This window comes from Triturus cristatus, chromosome 1_2 (assembly GCF_964204655.1).
Source record: "Triturus cristatus chromosome 1_2, aTriCri1.1, whole genome shotgun sequence".
Classification (NCBI taxonomy): Eukaryota; Metazoa; Chordata; class Amphibia; order Caudata; family Salamandridae; genus Triturus; species Triturus cristatus.
Window position 1 is genome coordinate 890,490,704 of NC_140580.1, and position 20,480 is coordinate 890,511,183.

The 20,480-nt window shown below is 40.9% G+C and overlaps 1 protein-coding gene across 2 annotated transcripts in view; it reads right to left on the reverse strand.

Annotated features, from left to right (window-relative positions):
* LOC146868234 (collagen alpha-1(XII) chain-like) overlaps positions 1-20,480 on the reverse strand; it is a 324,949-nt gene that overhangs the window by 88,758 nt on the left and 215,711 nt on the right. For both annotated transcript variants that reach the window (XM_085609539.1, XM_085609543.1), the window contains 4 exons: positions 19,508-19,786; positions 6,457-6,732; positions 2,241-2,519; positions 1,304-1,582 (listed from right to left, as the gene is read on the reverse strand). In XM_085609539.1, the coding sequence (XP_085465665.1) occupies positions 1,304-1,582; positions 2,241-2,519; positions 6,457-6,732; positions 19,508-19,786 (1,113 nt within the window). The remainder of the gene's footprint in view (positions 1-1,303; positions 1,583-2,240; positions 2,520-6,456; positions 6,733-19,507; positions 19,787-20,480) is intronic.

Sequence of the window (20,480 nt, forward strand, 5' to 3'; positions counted from 1 at the left end):
CCTGTTTGAAGCACATAGAGGGTTAGGTTTCACTCAGAAGATAAAAAACACAACAGGATTCACCAAATCTTTCCAAAGCTAAATAATACGTGTGATATTCACACTATTTGGCAAGCTTTGGACCTTATTGAATGGCTGAATATAGCGTTTCAATTGAAGCTTTCTTTGTAACAGTTGATGCATTTGAGTGAGAGTGCTTTGTTATTGAAGTCTGGTGATTGCACAACAGGTGTGGTAAATGTGCCAAATCCACAAGAGTGCTTTAATAAAGGCAACCTGAATCCCAATGTTTCTGGGATTTAGACTAAAACTTTGACATCATTGGTGTAACAGGGGCTATGCTGCTGCACAATGAATTGGATACCTGAAGTGATGCAGGAACTAGGATTTGTACCAGACTTTGCTGTGGATGTGCACATGCCAAATAAATGACTGCATGTGAGCAAGGTCATGTGTGCTACATAGGAGGTTCCACACAGGTGCAGGTTAAATATTCTGTGTCAGGGCCGGCAGTGACTGACCTCAGGAGAAGACTTACATACAATCTCTGTTTCCATTTGATTTTGTGCACTACCTACACCAACTTGCTCACGAATCATTCATACTTTTGGTTATTCCTCTGTTTTGCAGAATAACACTGTGGTGTATCGTCATATCAGCCTTGAAAAAGCCCTCGGCTGGCTGGCCAATCGGGCGAAACACGTGTCAGCTGTCCTTTGTGTTACTGTATTGTTGGATTGATCAATTGAGAAGGCATACTTTGCTTAAAAAGCACAAAAGAACTTTGGATCTTTACCACAATTGATCAACAGGCACAGACCTCTCTCAACATTTCAATAATCTTCTACAACCAATGGCTCTTGGGTGTAGCCATTCGTGAGGCGAATTATTGTACCAGTCCTGTTCTTTTCTATTTCTTTTCCACTCTTCAAAAGACAATTACTCCCTGTCAGCATTTGAGGTTCTCCTCCACACACAAATGCTCTTGGCTGTATCCTCCAAAGTCCTTTCTAAATGGCATCTGAAGGCCAGGACCTTTCTGTTGGAGTGTCCTTAACTCTCCCAATGGGAAAAAAGAACATTTACCAATAATATTTATAAAATATTCTATAGATAACCAAAAACTGATATTAAATATTTGCATTCCAATGATCAAGAATTTGATGTCAGAAAGAATATCTAAAAATAGCAAACATCAGTTCACAACCTCTTTGTTGGGTAGGTTATGTTTCTCCTTTGGGGTCCATTTGTTTTACAGTATAAATATGACCAGGATGAACACTGAGAGGTACTGGATGATTACCTTTCAAGGTGGTGACTTGCAAAGTTTGAGGTTGGATGTACTGCCCCCTGGACTCTGGAGTGACGGTGACTATGTAGCTAGTGCCAGGTGTCAGGTTCCTCACCACCACTCCGGTCTGTTCCCCAGCCACGTTCATTCTCATCTTCCGATAAGGCTCAGACACAGGCGAATATTCCACCACGTAATATCCAGTATTGATGGACAACAGCTGTGGCCATGTCAATCGGAAACTGCTGTGAGTCACATCAATCACTTTCAGATTCTCTGTCCAGGTCATGTCTGAAAAATTGAACTAGTAAATTTCGTGCTTTTTGGTTCAGTGTAGAAATCTTAAGAAAAGTAAGGCGAAAAAAAGTAGGAACAAGAAAAATGGAAGGGTAAGGAAGGACAAGAAGGGAACAGTGAGAAGGAGTTGGAAGGCAGAAAAGAGGAAGAAGTGGAGAGAAAAAAACAAAAAAAGTATAGTCTTTGTTGTATATCCTTGAATTTTAGTTAAACAATATCTATTCTTTATTGTTTTTTCGCATTACACAAAAAACCCAAAACACATGCAAGTCTTCTCTAAATAAGACAGAAAAGTATTTACCCTGTCCCAGTCCTGGTTCCTAATTGCCAAAATATGTGAACCTGTCTATGGGCCAGAAAGAGCTAATCCCTAGGCCATGCTCTACCTCTTGAAATTGCCCTTTAAACCCACTATGGCAAATAGGTCTCTACCAGTCTCTTAGATAAGATGCACAACTTTTCATCTATGCTTGCTGGTATGCAGCTTCATTCTAATTATGATGGTTTGGTAAGTCTCTAATGATGACGGAACACAGACAAACGTTTAACAACAATCTCTTTCTGGGGTAGTTTATGTTTCCCCTTTGTGATCCATTTATTTTACTATATTATTTTGATCAGATTGGACACATCAGATGTACTGGATGATTACCTTTCAAGGTGGTGACCTGCACAGTTTGAGGTTGGATGTACTGCTCATTGGACTCCGGGATAACGGTGACTGTGTAGATAGTGCCTGGTGCAAGGTCCTTCACCACCACTCCGGTCTGGTCCCCAGGCACGTTCATTCTCACCTTTGGATGAGGCTCAGACACTGGTGCATATTCCACCACGTAATATCCAGTATTGGTAGACAGCAGCCGTGGCCATGTCAGTCGGAAACTGTTGGGAGTGACATCAAGCACTTTCAGATTCTCTATCCAGATCACCTCTGAAAAAAATGAACCAATAAATTTAAGAGGACCTTTTTACTACCATCTTCCTTCATGGAAATATTGTGTTGACTTCTGCCCCTTGGGAGTATGCAACCATACATGAGTAAACAGCAGTGCTAGCTATGAGTAGTTCCTAGTACCCTACATCAGTTGTCTATAAACTTTCCAAATTCACAACTCACTTTAACCACACAGTAAGGTATTAAGGTATCAGCAGCTGGTGCCAGGTAACTCTGCCCTCGATACATATCACTGAGCAGTTCTTAGCTCACTTAATTTGTGATGTTGTATAGTGAGCGTCACTCACATCTCTTAACTCTGATACCTTAGTAACAAGTGGGCACATGGTGAAGGGCTGGAAAGTTTAGAATATGAAGAAAGACAAAAAAACTCAATATATGCAAAAGGAGCTTAGAAAGGGCAGAGATGATTTGCACCAATATATTGATGGTTTGAAATCTTAAAACTGTGAGTGAGGATTTGAAACTACATAGAAATTGCATCAATAAAAACTCAATGACAATATCGGAAGGAATTTGTGGCACTAGAATATGTCAACGGGTTAAATAAACAGATGCATATTTTAGCGATGGAAAGGAGCTACACATAATGCAATGATTCCCTAGATAGACGCCCTTTATGATGCCTATAAAGAAACAGAGGAAACTGGTAGTCTCTCCTCACTCTCAAATAAAGCTATCATAGTGGTCCTTTCCAAACCTGAGAAAGATCAATTATACTGCAGTAGCTATTGTCCAATTTCCTTTCTGAATACAAATTCAAAGACATTAGCCACCATTCTCACTAAAAGGGTCAAACAAGTTATATCTAAACTCATAAATATTTCTCAAGTGGGATTCATGGCAGGCAGAAACTCTCGTAACCATCTACGCACTTAGTCTCACATACTCTGGCTTTCCAAAAATGCTGGAGAAGACAGAGTAGCCTTATCCTTTGACGCTGAGAAGGCCTTTGCCTGTATTGAATGGAGCTATATCCGTACATCACATAGGTTGGGATTAGGTAATGAATATATCTCTAAGGTCAAGTGGTTATATGAGACACCGTCCGCACAAGTGAATTGTGGGAGTTTCCTTTCAAAATCTTTTTTAGTACAGAGAGGAATCCACCAGTGTTGACTTTTATCGCCCCTTTTAATCCTTCTTGCACTTAAACCGCTGGTTGCGGCAATAAGACAGTGTTCATAAATAGCAGGCATTCCCACACTGGCAGGGATCTCAAAAATACTTCTATATGCAGATGACATATTGCTCACACTTAATGATATACATTCTTACCTCTCGACACTCATTTCTACCATTTCTCGCTTCTCGTCCATTTCTTGCTACAAAGTCAATTGGAATAGGAGGGAAGCTCTCCCATTGTCCGGGGGTACAACAAAAGCAGCAATTTTAGGCTATCATTTTCAATGGAAAGCGGATCGCCTAAAGTATCTAGGTATTTATAGCAGCACAGGTTTGGAAAAATATGAATCAAGATAACTTAGATCCGCTTATTGGCAAAACGAAGTCAGAGTATAAAATTTTTTCCAACTTTTACCTGTCCTTTTGGGGTAGACTAGTACAGGCAGTGAAAATGATCATAGTGCCCTGTTTCACTTATGTTTTAGGTATGTTGCCTTTGACAGTTAAAATATGAATATTGAGAGATATCGACAGAGGTATTAAAACCTTTATTTGGGGATCTCTGAGACCTAGACTTAAAATTTCCAAATTAATTGCTCACAGGTGATATGGGGGCCTTCGTTTATGATGCATTAAGCATTACTATACACCCCTCCATTTATCTCAATTGTTTATCTTTGGCCCAGACAGGATGATCCCCCACTATGGATTCTCCTTGAAAGACAATCTGTACATGCAACTTCAGGTTTACAAATGTTTTATACTCATAAATCACCTGCTTCACAAACTTCCAACCCTTTTATTCAATTATTCAATCTATGCTTAAGATTTGGCTCCATGCCCACAAACTCCTTACGAATAACCCAAGACTACATGAAAAGGCCCCCATATGTCATAACGCTTATATTAGAATAGGTAAACAGACTATTTTCTGGGATATATGGAAGAGAGCAGGTATTCTAATGTTGGATCACCTACTCACTTTAGAAGGTGAACTTAAAACCTTTGGAATGGTTCAGATAGAATTTCAACTCCCTAGCTCCCAAGAGGGGAAATGCAACTAAAACAAGCTCTATTTCGTAGACTAGGACCATATCCCTGAATACTTGAGGATTCCCCAGTGTTACAATACTTAAACATTGAGGGGAAATTCAAAGGCATAGTCTCAGTATTTTATAATCTCATGCCCAGTGCTAGGACAACTTTATGTCAAATGGCAAGGGTTAATTACTGTAGCTTATTCTGATGAGGAATGGGCGGATGTTATTATGAACATGGATAAAGGAATCAGAGAGGCCAGAATTACATTTACACTCTACAAAATTCTTCATAACCGGTACTGGTCACCACAAAAACTCAAGACAGCAGGTTTACTACACCAATCTACCTGTTGGAGGTGCCCACAGGAGGACTACGATATACTACAGATTTTATTCCGATGTCCAATTTTGAAGGAATAGTGGTCTTCCATAACTTCCTCTCTACACAGAGCTATACATGTGTCCATTCCCATAACAGAAAATGAATTCTATTACATGATGTTAATGATCTCCCAAATCTAACAAACCATACAAGACGATTGATAGCCATTCCACTTAATGTAGCAAAAATATGTATATTAATATATTGGAGAACACCACACATGATGAATGGCTTAATGAAATGTATAAAATGGCATCATCTGAAAAACTCATTTACAGATTGTAGGACAATGTTGGAATTTTCATCCAATTTGGAAACCTTTTCTCGCTAATACATATTCTATTTCTGGTAATATTTAAGATTTTTCCTTCTAATTTGGAAATACATGCAGGAGTACCTTTCTTTTTTGTCTCCTTGTTAATTCAATATCATCATCATTTATATTCATGCTGTTGCTGTTATCATTAGGACTGTTGATGCTTTAGCCATTAACACTGTTATTTTAATTAGGACTTATTATTCACCTATTGGGAATTGTTGAGTTAGTAGGAATATCTCCACTTGAAATGTTATATTTGTGGATTTGTATGATATTATCTCTACTATCTTCTGTTTATAAGATATGGTTTACTACATATTGTATATAATCTGCATCATGCCTCCCTTATCCACCTTTCCTTTTTCTTCCTTTCCAGGTTGTTTGAGTATCTCAGATACTGTATCTTTTGATATCTGTAATATGATTTTTTCAGTTTAGAAATCTGGGAAGTTAACATTTCATACTAATTTATTTCATGACCATAATTTGATGCATTGCTTAAGTCTATTTTTTATGTATTTATTATATACTGACATGTACTTCTCAATACAAATATACAACAATATTGATTCCATAGATAACTATAATGGAATTTGGCAAGTTCCATTTGATGTTAATTAGAAAAAAATAAGAAACTGAGTCAGCCTAGCTCATCACTTCAGGGAAGTAGAATGAAGGAAAGAAACTAAAAAATGAAGTGAGCAAGAAGGAAAAAGGGAGAGAAGAGTAGGAAGGGCTAAGAGGAAAGAACGGGAAAGGGATGGAAGGCAAGAAAGTGGAAGGAGAAGGAGAGGGGAAAAAAATAATTTTCTCTCAATTATGTTTCCTGGAGTTGTAGTTGGACAAAGTGTATTTTTTTTTTTTTTTAACAAACAAGAAAGTTCCCTCTATGAGACACTAAATCAATTACTGTGCCCCAGTACTGCTTCCCGAATGTTCTTGATGCAGACAGTTCTATTTGAATGCTCTCCCTAGGTCGTGACCGGCCTCTTGAAATTGTCCTTGAAACTCCCACTGGTTATGAAACTACCAACAATCACAGCTTACCTTTTAAGGTGGTGACCTGCACAGTTTGAGGTTGGATGTATTGGTTGGACTCAGGCTTGACAGTGACGGTGTAGCTAATGCCTGGAGCCAGGTTCCTCACCACCACTCCGGTCTGGTCCCCAGTCACGTTCATTCTCACCTTTCGATGAGGCTCAGATACAGGTGCATATTCCACCAGATAATATCCAGTATTAATGAACAAGAGCCTTGGCCATGTCAGTCGGAAACTGCTGGTGGTGACGTCCAGTACTCGCAGATTCTCCGGCCAGATCACCTCTGAAAAAAGTGAACCAGTAAATGTAATATTACATTTTGGCTAATGTCTTCCCCTTTGGAGGAGCTCTTTTGACTTCTGTCCTTTGGGAAAATAAAAACATATGGAGCAAACAGTGGTGATAGCTGTGGTTTCTGGGTGCCCTACATCAGTTGTCAACTACCTTCAAAACCAATACACAAACTCACTTTAACCACATGCAAATCTATCCGGACAGCAACTTCATATGATGTCAGAAAACTCAATTGTTGGTACACATCACTGAGCAGTTCTGAGCTGATTTCATTTATGATATTAATCAGGGAGTGTCGAAAACCACCCATATCCCTGATGCCTTAAGAACCACTGGGCACATGATAGAGCACTGAAGGACTGAAAAGTGTATTATATGAAAAAACACAAGATATATAAAAGGAGATTGGTAAAGGTCAGGATGAATCCACATCAACATACTGAAGGGGTAAATAAAAACGTAGTGATGGCCTAATATGTAAGAAATATCATTGAGAGTTTCAAAGTACAAAATAATCTAGTTAGTAAAAAGCTTTCAGCATAGAACTACGTAGTAATTGAAGATTAAAGTATACAGTATGGCATGCTGAATTCAAGGCATTAACATTTTTATTTTACAAGATCTTATGGCTATAATGGTGAAGTGCATGAAACATTCTCATTCTGAGGCACTATTTTAAATGTAGCATGACATTTTCATTTACATAATAATTGATGTATGATGGATGAAATGCTTTAGAGCAGTGGTTCCCAACCAGTGGTCTGGGAACCCCTAGGAGGAAACAAATCCTCCTCAGGGAGTCGGCAATTACTTGGAAAATTAAATAATTAACGGACAAATAAAGTGTATATAAATAAAGAAGCTAAATATACAATTGAAAAAATGTAAACCTTACTGTTAATGTGAAAGAATTGAAAATTCGGAGACTAAAAAGTAAATTAGTATCCTCAGATTGTTTATGGGAGCAGTCCAAGTGCATCAGAATATAATATGGGTGATGAGTGACCTCAATTAAATTTAGAAAAAGCTCCAACCTTTCTGTTAAAATTACAACTTTTTTTATTTATATATGTTTGCGAATTAAATAGAATGTGTCATCATTTGTATATTTGTTCGCTAAAGGCTTTTTTCTACAATTTTTGTGTATTGTTTTGCGGTTCAAATCATTGACAATGCTGAGGTTGGGGTCCCCAACTTCCAGTAATGACTCGATGGGGGAAGAGGTCCCCAGATTCCAGTAATGATTCAGTGGGGGTCCCTGTGTTCTAGTAATGAGTAGGTGAAAAAAGGTTGAGAACCCTGTAAATAGAAATGCTGTTTTACAACGAAACAGCTATAACTCATAATGCTATTCAGCAACAACAGGGTTTATTCTTTCATGGAAAAAATAGACAGAGCCACATGTGTTAAGCTTTTTTCCGGTCACAAACAGGCCGATTGGCAGAATTGGCGCGTTTGACACCGAAAAAGCCCTTTCCTGGTGCATGAACCCATTTCCATTTGCAAATTAGGTAATCACAATTTTTTAGCGATTACCTAAATTTGCGAAAGTATTTAGGGAATCGCAAATTGCGATCCCCTAAAGGCGATGCATCAAACCTTTCCTAAATGCAAACTGTGCATTTAGGAAATGCTAATTACCATCAACTTCAAGTTGATGGTAATTTGCAAATTCTTTGAAAAAATGCACAAAAGTGAATTTTTCAAAGTGACATGTGGCGCACACACAAGCCCTCAGGGCATGTGTGTGCGCCGCATGTGCACACTTACCTTTTTGTGGGAATGCATCAGAGGGCCTTAGGCCCCCTGGCACCCTTGGAATTGCATTTGCAATTTACGATTACCAATTTGGTAATTGCTATTTGCGAATGCATTCCTATTCATTCCTATGGGCCTATAGTCCCATAGGAATGAATGGAGTAACATTACCTAATAGCGATTACCAATTTGCAAATCGCTATTAGGTAATATTTAGGAATCAAAATGTATTTTGTGATTCCCACATGCATAAGGAAATGTGATTCCTAAATAACGATTCCTTAAAAATCGCTATTTAGGAATCGCAATTCCTTAAGTTGATGCATGTGTCCCAAACTACCTTAAACCGCAATCTTCATTGTGAGTGGCGTAAGAGGAATGTGATATAAAGCAAATCTGTAAAATTAGTTTTCCCATGGATTGGGATTTTCAAGGTATGATCATTTTAACCTATTCCAAGCCTAACCTTTTAAAATTGGCCATAATATGTACCGGTTTTTACCTGGCATTTTCTCCCAGGCTTGACCTGCCGAAATGTTTGTGCAAGGGAAAAATTGCAGGTAGTGGAGTAATTATCCCCACAACATGTAATTCTGATATTGGTGCAAGCAGGAGTTTACGCAGGAGTCAGGAAAGAATGGTACACTGGTAATGAGGACCTCAGGGTAAAATTGATTCAGTAATACGTGTTCGATACTGCATCCAACAATACAGAAGTCAACATGACCTACCTCATTTAATCTTCACAAGCCACCCTTGTTTTAAACCCTGTCTCATGGCACAAACCCGTAAAACAGTATGGCGGGGCATTTAAAGGTACAAGCCATCAAATATTTGACAAGATGCAACACGATTTGCGGTTCATTTAAATTTTACCTGCTCTCATGACATAACTGTGATATTTAGAATATTTGGGTGAAAAAATGAATTTGCAACTAAACTAAATATTTTCATGGGCAAGAGTTAATCTTCTCACCCTGTTTGAAGCACATATAGGGTTAGGTTTCTTTCAGAAGATAAGAAAAACACAAGAGCTCTCACCAAATCTTTCAAGAGCTAGATAATACATGTGATATTCACACTCTGTGGCAAGCATTGGTGCTTACTGAATTCCTGACTATCGCTTTTCAAGTGAAGCTTTCTTTGTAACAGATGATGATGCATTTGAGTGAAAGTGTTTTGTTGTTGAAGTCTGATGATTGCACAATGGGTGATACATTATGTTGGTAAGTGTGTCAAATTCGAACGTTTGCTTTATTAAAGGCAACTAGAGTCCCAATGAACTTAGACTATAACTTTGACTATAACATCTTGCTGTACCAGGGGTTACACTGCTGATGACCAGTGAACTAGAACCTGATGTGCTGCAGACACTGGAATGTGTACCAGACTTTTTCGTGGATTTGCACATGCCAAATGAACGACTGCATGTGAGCATGGTCATGTGTGCTAAATAGGAAATTCCACACATGTGCAGGTTAAATCTTCTATGTCAGGGCCAATAGTGACTGACCTCAGGAGAAGACTGCAGGCAGCAGCCTCGGCCGTTGAAGGTAAGAGCGGTGGGGCGGTGGGGCGAGGTGAGGGGGATTTCGAGAGACGACCATGAGGCCTATCTCCTGAAAGTCGTCTGCACCACCTCATCACATCAGAGATTAAGGCTTGGGGAAGTCTGGGATGGAAGTGGTACCTCTAACAAGGGCAGATCTTTAGATGCCCCTACATCATTAAGCAATAAGGGGCATATCAGCAACAACCAGCGATAATTATCGCTAAGCGCACTTAGCGCTAGGATAATTATCGCCGGCTAACGTGGATTTTTATCACTGAGATAGCGTGCTATTAGCAACGCTTATCTCTAAAGCGATAAAAATCCTAGCGCTAACTGCCTACCATGAGATTATCACTGGAAAACCAGCGATAATCCCACGAAGTTTGGGGCCTCACATACTTAGCCATGATATCCACCTTCCATAGGATATCATGGCTAAGTCAGTTTCAAAGCAGGCGTAAGGAAAGTAGCGATAACAGAGGTTATTGCTTCTTTTCTTGTCACTATGCTGCTTTGCTTGAGGCTTGATAATAGGAGAAATGTCGCTTAGCGACATTTCTCCCGTTATCCTGGGGAGGAACGCCCAATTTGCATCTCATTAGAGATGCAAAGATGGGCGTTCGGAATTCAGGCGCTAAGGCAAGGTTTCACGCGATAGCGTGACCTTGCTGATATAGCGATAAAATTATTGCCGCTTTTTGGCCGAAAACAGCCGCAAAAGCGGCGATCATTTTTTATCGCCGCCTTGTAGATATGCCCCTAAATCTGTAATTGTTTCTTTCCCAGACAATCTCCACTGTGCAAACTATCAACCTAGATGCTCTGGATTCAGTGATGGTACAACACCATTGAGAGAAAATGGAATTCATAGCTCTCAATAGTAAATAAACATTACGCAAGCATTCTGTGTCTATTAATTTGTGTCGCTGATGTAATATTTCCAACAACAATGTCAGTACGGCATGTACATACCAAAGTGCTGCTGTGTTAACATTAACTGTGAAGACAGCAATCTTAGTACATATTCAAAAACTGACAAAAGTGCAAAGACACATATTTTAGTGCGTTTCAGGGCCGTGGGAGGCAGTAACTACTTTCTGTCTTCTAGTAGCAGTAGATGGCTCTTTAAGGCTGTTTCATGTCTGGCTTGACAGTGCATCTGTTTGCATAGTTATTGTTACAAATCTTTTACCATATACATAGAGTGGGCTTTGGTTCCATCTAGAGGAATAATTGTTTGTCATCTAATGCTATTGGCTTTTTGGTGTGTCTATCCTATGCACATAGCTGCCAACTGTCTCGTTTTTCCTGGGACAGTCCTGGCAAGTTGGAGACTGTAATGGGTAATTCACTATCCCGGGACATGCCCAGCAATTACACTTCAGAGAGAATTGCAGGGAATTGCGATGGGAATTTAAAACTTTAGGCCAAAGTAGCTGAGTTGGAAATATTCTCCAATGCAGCTGAATAGGAACATTTTTCAAACTCAGCTACTTTGGCATCAAGTTTGAAATTCCAGTCTCAATTCCCTGTAATTCTCTCTCTATTGAGTATACCCTATAATCTGATTAGTAGGTGTTAAAGTAGTAGTTAAATTATGCAAATTATGTGGGTTGGGTTGAGTGGGTGGACCTTTGGGGTAGTGAGTGTAGTATATTTTCAAGTTAGTAGTTGATAGCCTATGCTTTAAAGTGTCCCTGGAATGTTTTTCAGAGGTTGCTATCAGGGCCGGACTGGCCGTAGCGGGCACCGGGCAATCCCCCGGTGCGCCGCACGGGTGGGGGCCGGTTTTGTGCCCCAGGGGGCCATTTTTGTTACAGGGCCGTTTTTGCAGCATAGCTGCAAAATCGGCCCTGTAACAAAATCGGTACAAAAGCGGTACGGAGCGTCAGAACCAATCAAACACTCGCACCCAGTCAACAGATCTGGGTTTGATCTAAAGAACGGTGATGGATCAAACCCAGATCTGTTGACTGGGTGTGAGTGTTTGATTGGTTCTGATGCTCCGTCCATCACCACCCCCTTTTGTACCGCTTTGTTCGCCATAAGTTGGCAGGGTATGCTCAGACGTGAGTCCCTTGCTCACTTTGCCACTGGATTCAAGCAAGCCTGGCTGAAGACGGCTGAAATGCCAGAAACCGGTCCTAGGTAGCTTGTTTCCGGTCCAGGGAAGGCATGGCTTGGCAGTTCAGGCTGGACTGTTCCCATGAGGCACAGGGTCAGACTGATTTGCATATGGCCATGTCTGAACTGGGGTGGCAGAGTGGGCTAAAGAACGGTGATGGATCAAACCCAGATTTGTTGACTGGGTGTGAGTGTTTGATTGGTTCTGATGCTCCGTCCATCACCACCCCCTTTTGTACCGCTCTGTAACAAAATCGGCCGAAAACCGCACTGGCAAAGAGCTCGGCGGCACCCCCAAGCCCTGGGGGGGCCGGCCGAGCACTTTGCCAGGGACGGTTTTGGATCCCAGTCCAGCCCTGGTTGCTATGCTGTGTTTGCATTGCAATCCATGCTGTACTATATTACATATGAAAAGTACACTGAATCATGACACATTAAATTCTTTAAATCAGTCATACATTTTAAGATTCTTGATTTCTAGTTGCAACGAGCATGAGGTGGGAATACGATCATGAGATTAGCAAGTAATCCAATCTTCTTCCTCAGACAATCCAATATTTGCCCCAACCAATATTCTTTTCAGACTCACCCAAAACTTAAATCGGTGGTGTGACACCCCCGTATTGCCTGTCAGACCTGTGGTATGGTGGTATAAGTAAGACATGAAATAATGCTTGGATACAAAGTTCCCGTTTGTGAATGGTTTTCTACTTCATGTTGCAAATCAGTAGAATGTCAATGTTTTGCCGTCGAATTTCAGTTGCAAATCATTGATGCATACCATAACAAATCGTTATTTGGAAGCGACACACTAAACACACCCATTCAAATAGGGATTTGTTATGCCTTTCTACTGAATCACAGAATGGGTTTAATACATTCCAAAAAGCCATTTAGCCTTTGTAAGCCCTGTGATTTAGCAAATCACAGGCTTTGCGAGTTCTGAATCACTTGAACACATCTTCCCCATGCTTTGGCCATGCCATTGTCAATACCCAACCTACAACTGTTTACATTTTACTAAGCTACACTTTAATAACTAGTCACTAGAGAGCAGAAGTATGAAAGGCATCTGAATCTTAAATACTTATGGGCATATTTATGCAGGAGTTACGTTGCCCTTGCGCCATGCATGTGTGGCATAAGAGTGATGCGACTCCTTAGTTTGATTTATCAAGCCATGCAAGGCAATACATGGGTGGAGCGCGGTTGTTCCCAAGCTGGTTAAGGTGCAAGGCTTGCCCTTTGCCCTGAGGTTTGTTACTCATTGTAGGTTGATACCTCATGAACAGTGATTTTTAAGTAAATAGGAAGCAAGTGTACACTCCTATCCCATATCCAAAAATATACCAGAAAAAGAGGTCCAGTTTGGATTTAATTGAGGAAACGTCTGACTTTAAACAGCATCCATGAAGAAGTAATCAACAGCAAAATGCACTTATTCAATTAGTCTAAGATATTTGTTTATTGATCCTGGATTGAACAATAGTCAGTAAAAGTCATTTGTCACGAAATATTCTTCAGCTAACTTGATGTTGTGAAAAAAGTGTCTTGATTGAAGTGTTATTGACAGATCAGACGTTCTACATGCAAAAACCCCCAAAGTGCAGGGTTGACCTGTGACAGAAAATAGAACCGGACACCAAAACTTAAGAGACCCCCCTTTAGCTAACCACATAGGGAAAATAATTGCCAATATGTGCAAATTGGGACTGCTTTGAACCTGTAAAGGCACGGTGTGGAGGTATTTTGCAAGGTCTGGAAAACTGCATGGATTTGATTTGCTGCAGGCAAAGTTTGTTTTAATATCAGGGAAACCAGCAGCAAAAACCGACCCAGCAGACCATAAAACAGGCCCACAAATGGCCATACAAATGGCTACCGCACTGATCTGCCCGACCAGCCCATTGGGCCCTATAAGCGATTCACACCCTGCCGAAGTGTCCAAATTAATGTGATATGGAAAAAATCATGGAAAAAAAATACAATTCTATGAGCAGCAACAACACCTAAATTACAAGGAGACCAATACAGTGATGGCACATCTGCCAAAAACAGAAGAAGTTACTGCCTACCGCTATTTAGAGTATAGAGGACCTCTATGAATAGATGAGACATTCGCTGCTTCTGCGGGATGTTCTGCATCTGCAAAGCTTTAAACAAGGCCCTCAGGGCCTCATTTGGATGACGGATAGAAAGTCGCCGCTGGTTGGAGGCTTTCCAACCGACATCCATTGTTTGAAATCCGACGGCCTTATTTCAAAGAAGGCGGATGGAGTTTAAACCGGGGGGCACCATAAAATACCTGCACACAGTGCAGTGATTTAAAGTAACTCACATTTCTCTATGGGAGCTTTTGCTCCAGTCGGTTTCTGACCGCTGCACAAGCTCCCTTAGAGGAAACTGGAGTATGCGACCGCACCATGTGCGGTCGCATCGTAGTTGCGGTTTCAGACCACTGACCCAAGGTCGGTCGGTTCTGAAACCGCAGAGCTGTCCTGACCGACATCATAATCAGGTCCCTAGTGTCCATGAACCTGTGGTTACCATATTTAAATAAGGAGTTATGAAGTTAACATGGGTGTCCTCTCACTAGATGTCAAAATACAAAGTTCCACAGATCTTCAGATCTTTTTGGGACAAAGTTATTATTTTTTAAGTTTTGGTTACTGATATTTATTTTCTGGTGAAGGTCAGCATCTTGTTTGTATCAGTCAATGAGGTTCTAATAAACTATTCAAAAGTGGTGAAAGAAATTAACTAAAAAGGGATTAAGTCCAATGCTCAAATGTGGAATCCAACATCCAGGAGCGAAGGACCAGATGTGCACAGCATTTTTACTGGCAGAAATGCTCCAGTTCATAGTTTGCAGCCAAAAAAATGCTTTCTCTAACTTTTACAAGTTCCAAAAATTGTATTCTGACCCATTGCTGAATAGCTATTAAAAAAGGGAATGTTATAGGCGTCCCTTCCAAATGCTGATTCGGTAAGCAATGTATCAATGTTTAGCAACTGTAATACGGTGAAAAAACATTGAAGAGTGACTGATTCCTAAGTTAGAATTGTGACCCTTTCCCCTTTGTGACTTTTGTTAAGGTTTGCTGTGGAGTAGGCAATAGTCCAGAGGACCTCTCCCAACCCTCAAACAAGTTTCTACTAAAATGTATGGGCCTCATTTATGAGGCCCCTTGCGCCACCATGTCACTTTTTGTGATGTTCTGTGGCGCAGGAGCCTGCTCCATATTTACGAGGCAGCACTAAGCCCCTTTGGCTTAATACTGCTTCGTAAATATCGTTACCTTTAACGCAGTTTTCTACGTTATAGGGGCATGCAATGGGCGTTGCTGGGGGTGTTCCCAGCAACATCCATGGCTTTTTGACACTGCCCCTGATTTATGAGAAATGGTAAATCTGAGGCAGAGGCATAAGGGAAGCACTGTGAGGTGCCTGCTACACGGTGCAGGATTTACACAAACTCCAATTTTTTCTAAGGGAGCTGGTGCTGCAGGCAGTTTCGGCCTGCTCCACAAGCTCCCATACAGAAAGGGGAATTGCGATACGGTGTTTGGAATTGCTGACCTACGGTCGGTTTCCACACCAAGCGGTGTCGGTCAGAGGCGACTCCAACCGACATCATAATAGGGCCCTAAATCTGTGATGCAAGCTGCAGTACCACATGTTATGATTTGGGTGGTATAGGAACTGGTTCTTGCAACACCTTTGGTTAAGTTACATAGTGTATAGTGTACAGTGCACCAAGTATTCTATGACATCATTCATTCATACCACCAACCAAACCCATTAAGGCACCAATATGTATTGGTGTCTCGTCGGCATCCCAAGGCAGGCAAGTCATGTCACCTCCTTGGCAATTCTAGCTGCTGGCCCTGTTTTACTTAAGTGCTTTTTTGTAAAACAGAGTCCATCCATCACAGTTACGTACAAAGGTTTGTTAAGAAAGAGGTATGTGCGCTCTTCGCCTCTCTGCCACAGATTCCGAAGTACTTGATAGAAAAATACCTGTGTTTTTTTGGCACATAAACTTGGACCAGTGGATACGACCTGCTCTATTGACATTCACATTAAAGTGCAACATCAGAACCAACAGATAGCTTCCCCTGCCTGTTTTGTCACTAATGAATACAACCTACAGTCGGAGTACCTTAAAGATAGTGTGCATTGTACATATCATTTGTATGTAATCCCTCCTTCTAGCAGCTTTCCCAGGTAGTAAAAGGCCCCTTTTGTGACTAAAAAATCTTCTTTGTAAATTGTGTAATTTACTTCTGTTGAAGTCAATTGTCTGGAGTGTAATGCCAATGCATACAATAATCGGGATCATCTTTTTGATATTACATTAACTCTGGATTATCTTGTTGCTATTATAGAACTGTTCTTACAGCTAAAATGGAAGAGTCTTCCTGCATCAAATAGTTCGAATCAGGAAGTACCAAAACAAAAAAATCTTTGTAGTGAATTCAATTTTCAGCAAATCAAAGGTTCTTTGTGAGCAAGTGGAGCAGTTACATTTTACATCCTTCTTCCACAGCTGGGATTACTAGTGCTGCTATACGAGACATTCACAAACCTCTGGTAGGAATTGCAGAAACTCAGAAATCTTTGTACATCTTCTACCCATATTTGGTTTATCATTAAGTCTGATGAACTTTATCAAGTCTTAAATGAGAGACAAACTAAAAAATGCATTGTTTAGGCTTTTAAGTGTCCGAGTTCTATGCATAGTCCGATTTCTTCTTCATTCTTTTTTAGAATAAAGGTTGATGGCAGCCCCACTGAGGAAGTGAGAGAAATATTAGTGAATAAAACAGAAAAGGGAGTAGATGAATGGCTAAGGTGTGCGTTAGTTCCATTCTATTTAGTTTAGTCCTGCAAGTTTTCAGACTGGTGTCGTACTGATGTGAGTGACGTTAAGAAGATGCAGTCATGAGATTACCGTGTGTCCTCTTCTCATCCCACTATATGAATTGTGCAGAACCACTCCATCTTCTTACCAGGGGCGTAACACAGGCCCCCGCAGCGTGGGGGGCCCGAGCTCCAGGGGGCCCCCTCAGCACAGCACTCTGGCTGCAGAGCTCCTGATTGAGCCCGGAGGGGACCCCTCCACATGCCTTGCAGGGAGGCCCCCTCAAGTTTTGTTATGCCAGTGCATCTTACATGCGCACATGGATACTGGGACTAGGTGGGAAAGCTTTTGATGCTGAGAGACCACAGATGACTAAGCACAGTGCACAAAAGGTGCAATGCCAGAGATGGAGTTCAAGTAATTTTCAAATTGGGCATAAAATCATGAAGCCTGTTGTACTTCTTCTCTGTGCGAGACAAGCCTGTACAGCCTCTGCTGTTCATGTTCAGTGTGCAAGCTTGTGCTTTGTATGCGGAAGCATTGAACTGCTGCGTAATGGGCTATGACTGCACCACGCCACAGAGAAGCTTGATCTGCTCCTGGCTCTACTGTAACTACTGTATGTCAGCAAAGACTGCATGGCTGCTGTCAATCATAAAGCAGTTCTATCTTCTGTGTGTGAGAGAAGCTTGCTTTACTGCTGACTGTAATGTAACTACTGTATGTAAGTAAAGCTTACACTGCCGCCTTTGATGTACTAGCTCTGAGTCTAAAAGACGCTTGCTCTATTTCTGGCTGTACTGCACTCTTGTATCGTTGTACCCAAGATAAACCTGCACTGTAGCCGCCTATGCATGTAGGTGAGCACCAAATCGAAATTGTCATGTTTGAGGGTGCGACAAATCTGAGCCCTTCAGGCAGTTGTTGAATGGAGATGTCTTGTCAGATTTTCATGGATTTAACATGAGTGAATTCATGAAGTTGAGAGGCGCGGGAGAATATGGCCTGATGGCCAATCGTGTCGAATATGAGATTAATCCAGTCACTGGGTGGCCATAAATGCACAAGTTCGAATAAAATGATGCATTCTCTTAGCCGTTCAAATCTGTGACAAATGCAAAATTATTCAATGTGACAACTATACTATACACCAGAGATACTGAAGAGGACCAATCCACTAATAGGCGAACATTGTCCAGGACATTTAAAACAGGATTTGGAACAGAGGAGACTGGGCACTTATGTGTTGGGCCTGCCCTCAGTGCTATTGGAAAGCAATTGTCATGTGGCTAGGAACTTTAGGAAAGATAAATGCAGATCCAGCTGTAGGAATGTCATTGCTCGGTTTACCTCCACCAATACGGAATCCCGAGCCAGGCCACCAAGAGGTGTTTTTGAGAGGAATGTTGGCCACTTGGACATAACCAACCATTTGCAAGAACTCATACAGCCCCACTAATGATCATAACTAACTCCTAGTAATTTAGTCTACCACAAAGAAACTGGAGCAAGCACGTGGAAGGGGTTTCTTGGGAGCACATAACCAATACTAACAATAATCAACAACAATCAATAACCACTAGATTAACCACTAGTTTTGGGTTATGTGGGGAAGCGTGTTACTCACTGTAAAGCACTGCAATGCCTTGTTGGGTATTAAGCGATATATATAAATCCAATTACCGTATAGTATAATTAATAGCCCAACATTGGAAGTCATCCGTGGCAACAGAATACGTCAAGAAGTTTAATAAACTAATTCAGTACTATTGGAACACATTTTAACATTAAAGAAACTGAATCAGTTTGGAACGTTGCCACAAAGAAAGAAAAAGGAAGGTGAGACGGGTGAAAAAACAAGGAAGACCAAAGAGAAAGGAAAGGAAGGAAAGAGTGGGATTTGTGAGGAACAGGGGTAGAAGTTAGAAGTGTGGGAGAATTGGAGAGAAAAAAAGAAAAAATATGTTTTTTTCCTCTTGGTTATTTTATTGGAACTTAACTGGGAAAGTTTTTATTTTAGAATGAATTTGTTAAGAATATTTTCTTTATCGCTCAAAAGAAGAAGAAAGCCTCTCCTAAAAAAGGCAGTAAATAATGACCCCTGCTCATCTCTGGTTCCTCCACCTCAAAAGTGTGTAAACATGTTTTTTTAAATCAAAAGTACCAAATAAATGCCACTCCTGGGCCACAAACTGCCTCTAGAATTTGAGTGGTCATGCCTCTCTATGTGGGAATTAAACCCCTATCATTTTCATGCATAAGAAGTACAGCTCTTCCTTCATACTTGCTGTGAAGTAGGTGCATTCTAATTATGAAGGTTTGGAATCCACAAAGGATAACTAGAAGCAGACAAAAGACTGACAAAAATCTCTTTTTGGGGGATAGAAATGTTCCCCTTTACTGATCCATTCCTTTTACAATCTAACTTTGATCTGATTGGACACTGCAGATGTACTGGATGGTTACCTTTCAAGGTGGTGACCTGCACAGTTTGAGGTTGGATGTACTGGTCCCTGGACTCCGGGGTGACGGTGACTTTGTATCTAGTGCCTGGTGCAAGGTCTTTTACCACCACTCCGGTCTGGTCCCCTGGAACGTTCATTCTCACCGTTCGATGAGGCTGGGATACGGGTGCATATTCCACCACGTAATGTCCAGTATTGATGGACAGCAGCCGTGGCCATGTCAGCCGGAAACTACTGGGGGTGACATCCAGGACTTTCAGATCCTCTGTCCAGATCACCTCTGAAAAAGTCAACAAATACATTTATGAAAATATTTTTAGCGACTGTCCTCTCTCCTAGAGAAGCTCTCTTGATGTCGGACTTTAGGAAGTGCACCTATAGATGGAGTAAAGCGTGCTGCCACTGCCAGAATCATCTGGTTTTCAGTTTTCCTACTTCTCACTTGAGTTGTACACACACACACACGCACACACACACACACGCATACACACATACACACACAAACATCTGTTAAGATAATAGCAGCTCATGCATCCGCACCTCTTTTTCTTCGGTACAAATTACTTAGTGGTTTTCTTTTGTGAGACTCCTGAGTAAAGTGGTGCTCACAACCCTATGCTTTGATAGTTCAGTGTATACTCAAAACAATGGTTCTCCTGGAATTCGTTCATACACACTTTATTGATAAGCTAAGAAAAATATCCTAAGCATACAATTAAAGTAATGAAAACACTAATGCACTCTAACCTTAAGGTAATTGGTGGAGGTCTGGCTAATACATTTTTTGCAGAGGTTTATGGCACAGCCTCGACCCGAAGGTATCAGAGCGCTTTGCATGAGCACCAGTTGCATTACAGACAGACACATTCATTTTTTTTAGGCACGGGGAGATTAAGTGATTTGCCAAGAATCACAGGATGTTTAAGCCTCTTGCCAGACTCGAACCTGGCTGCCCAGCTTTAAAGTCGGCAACT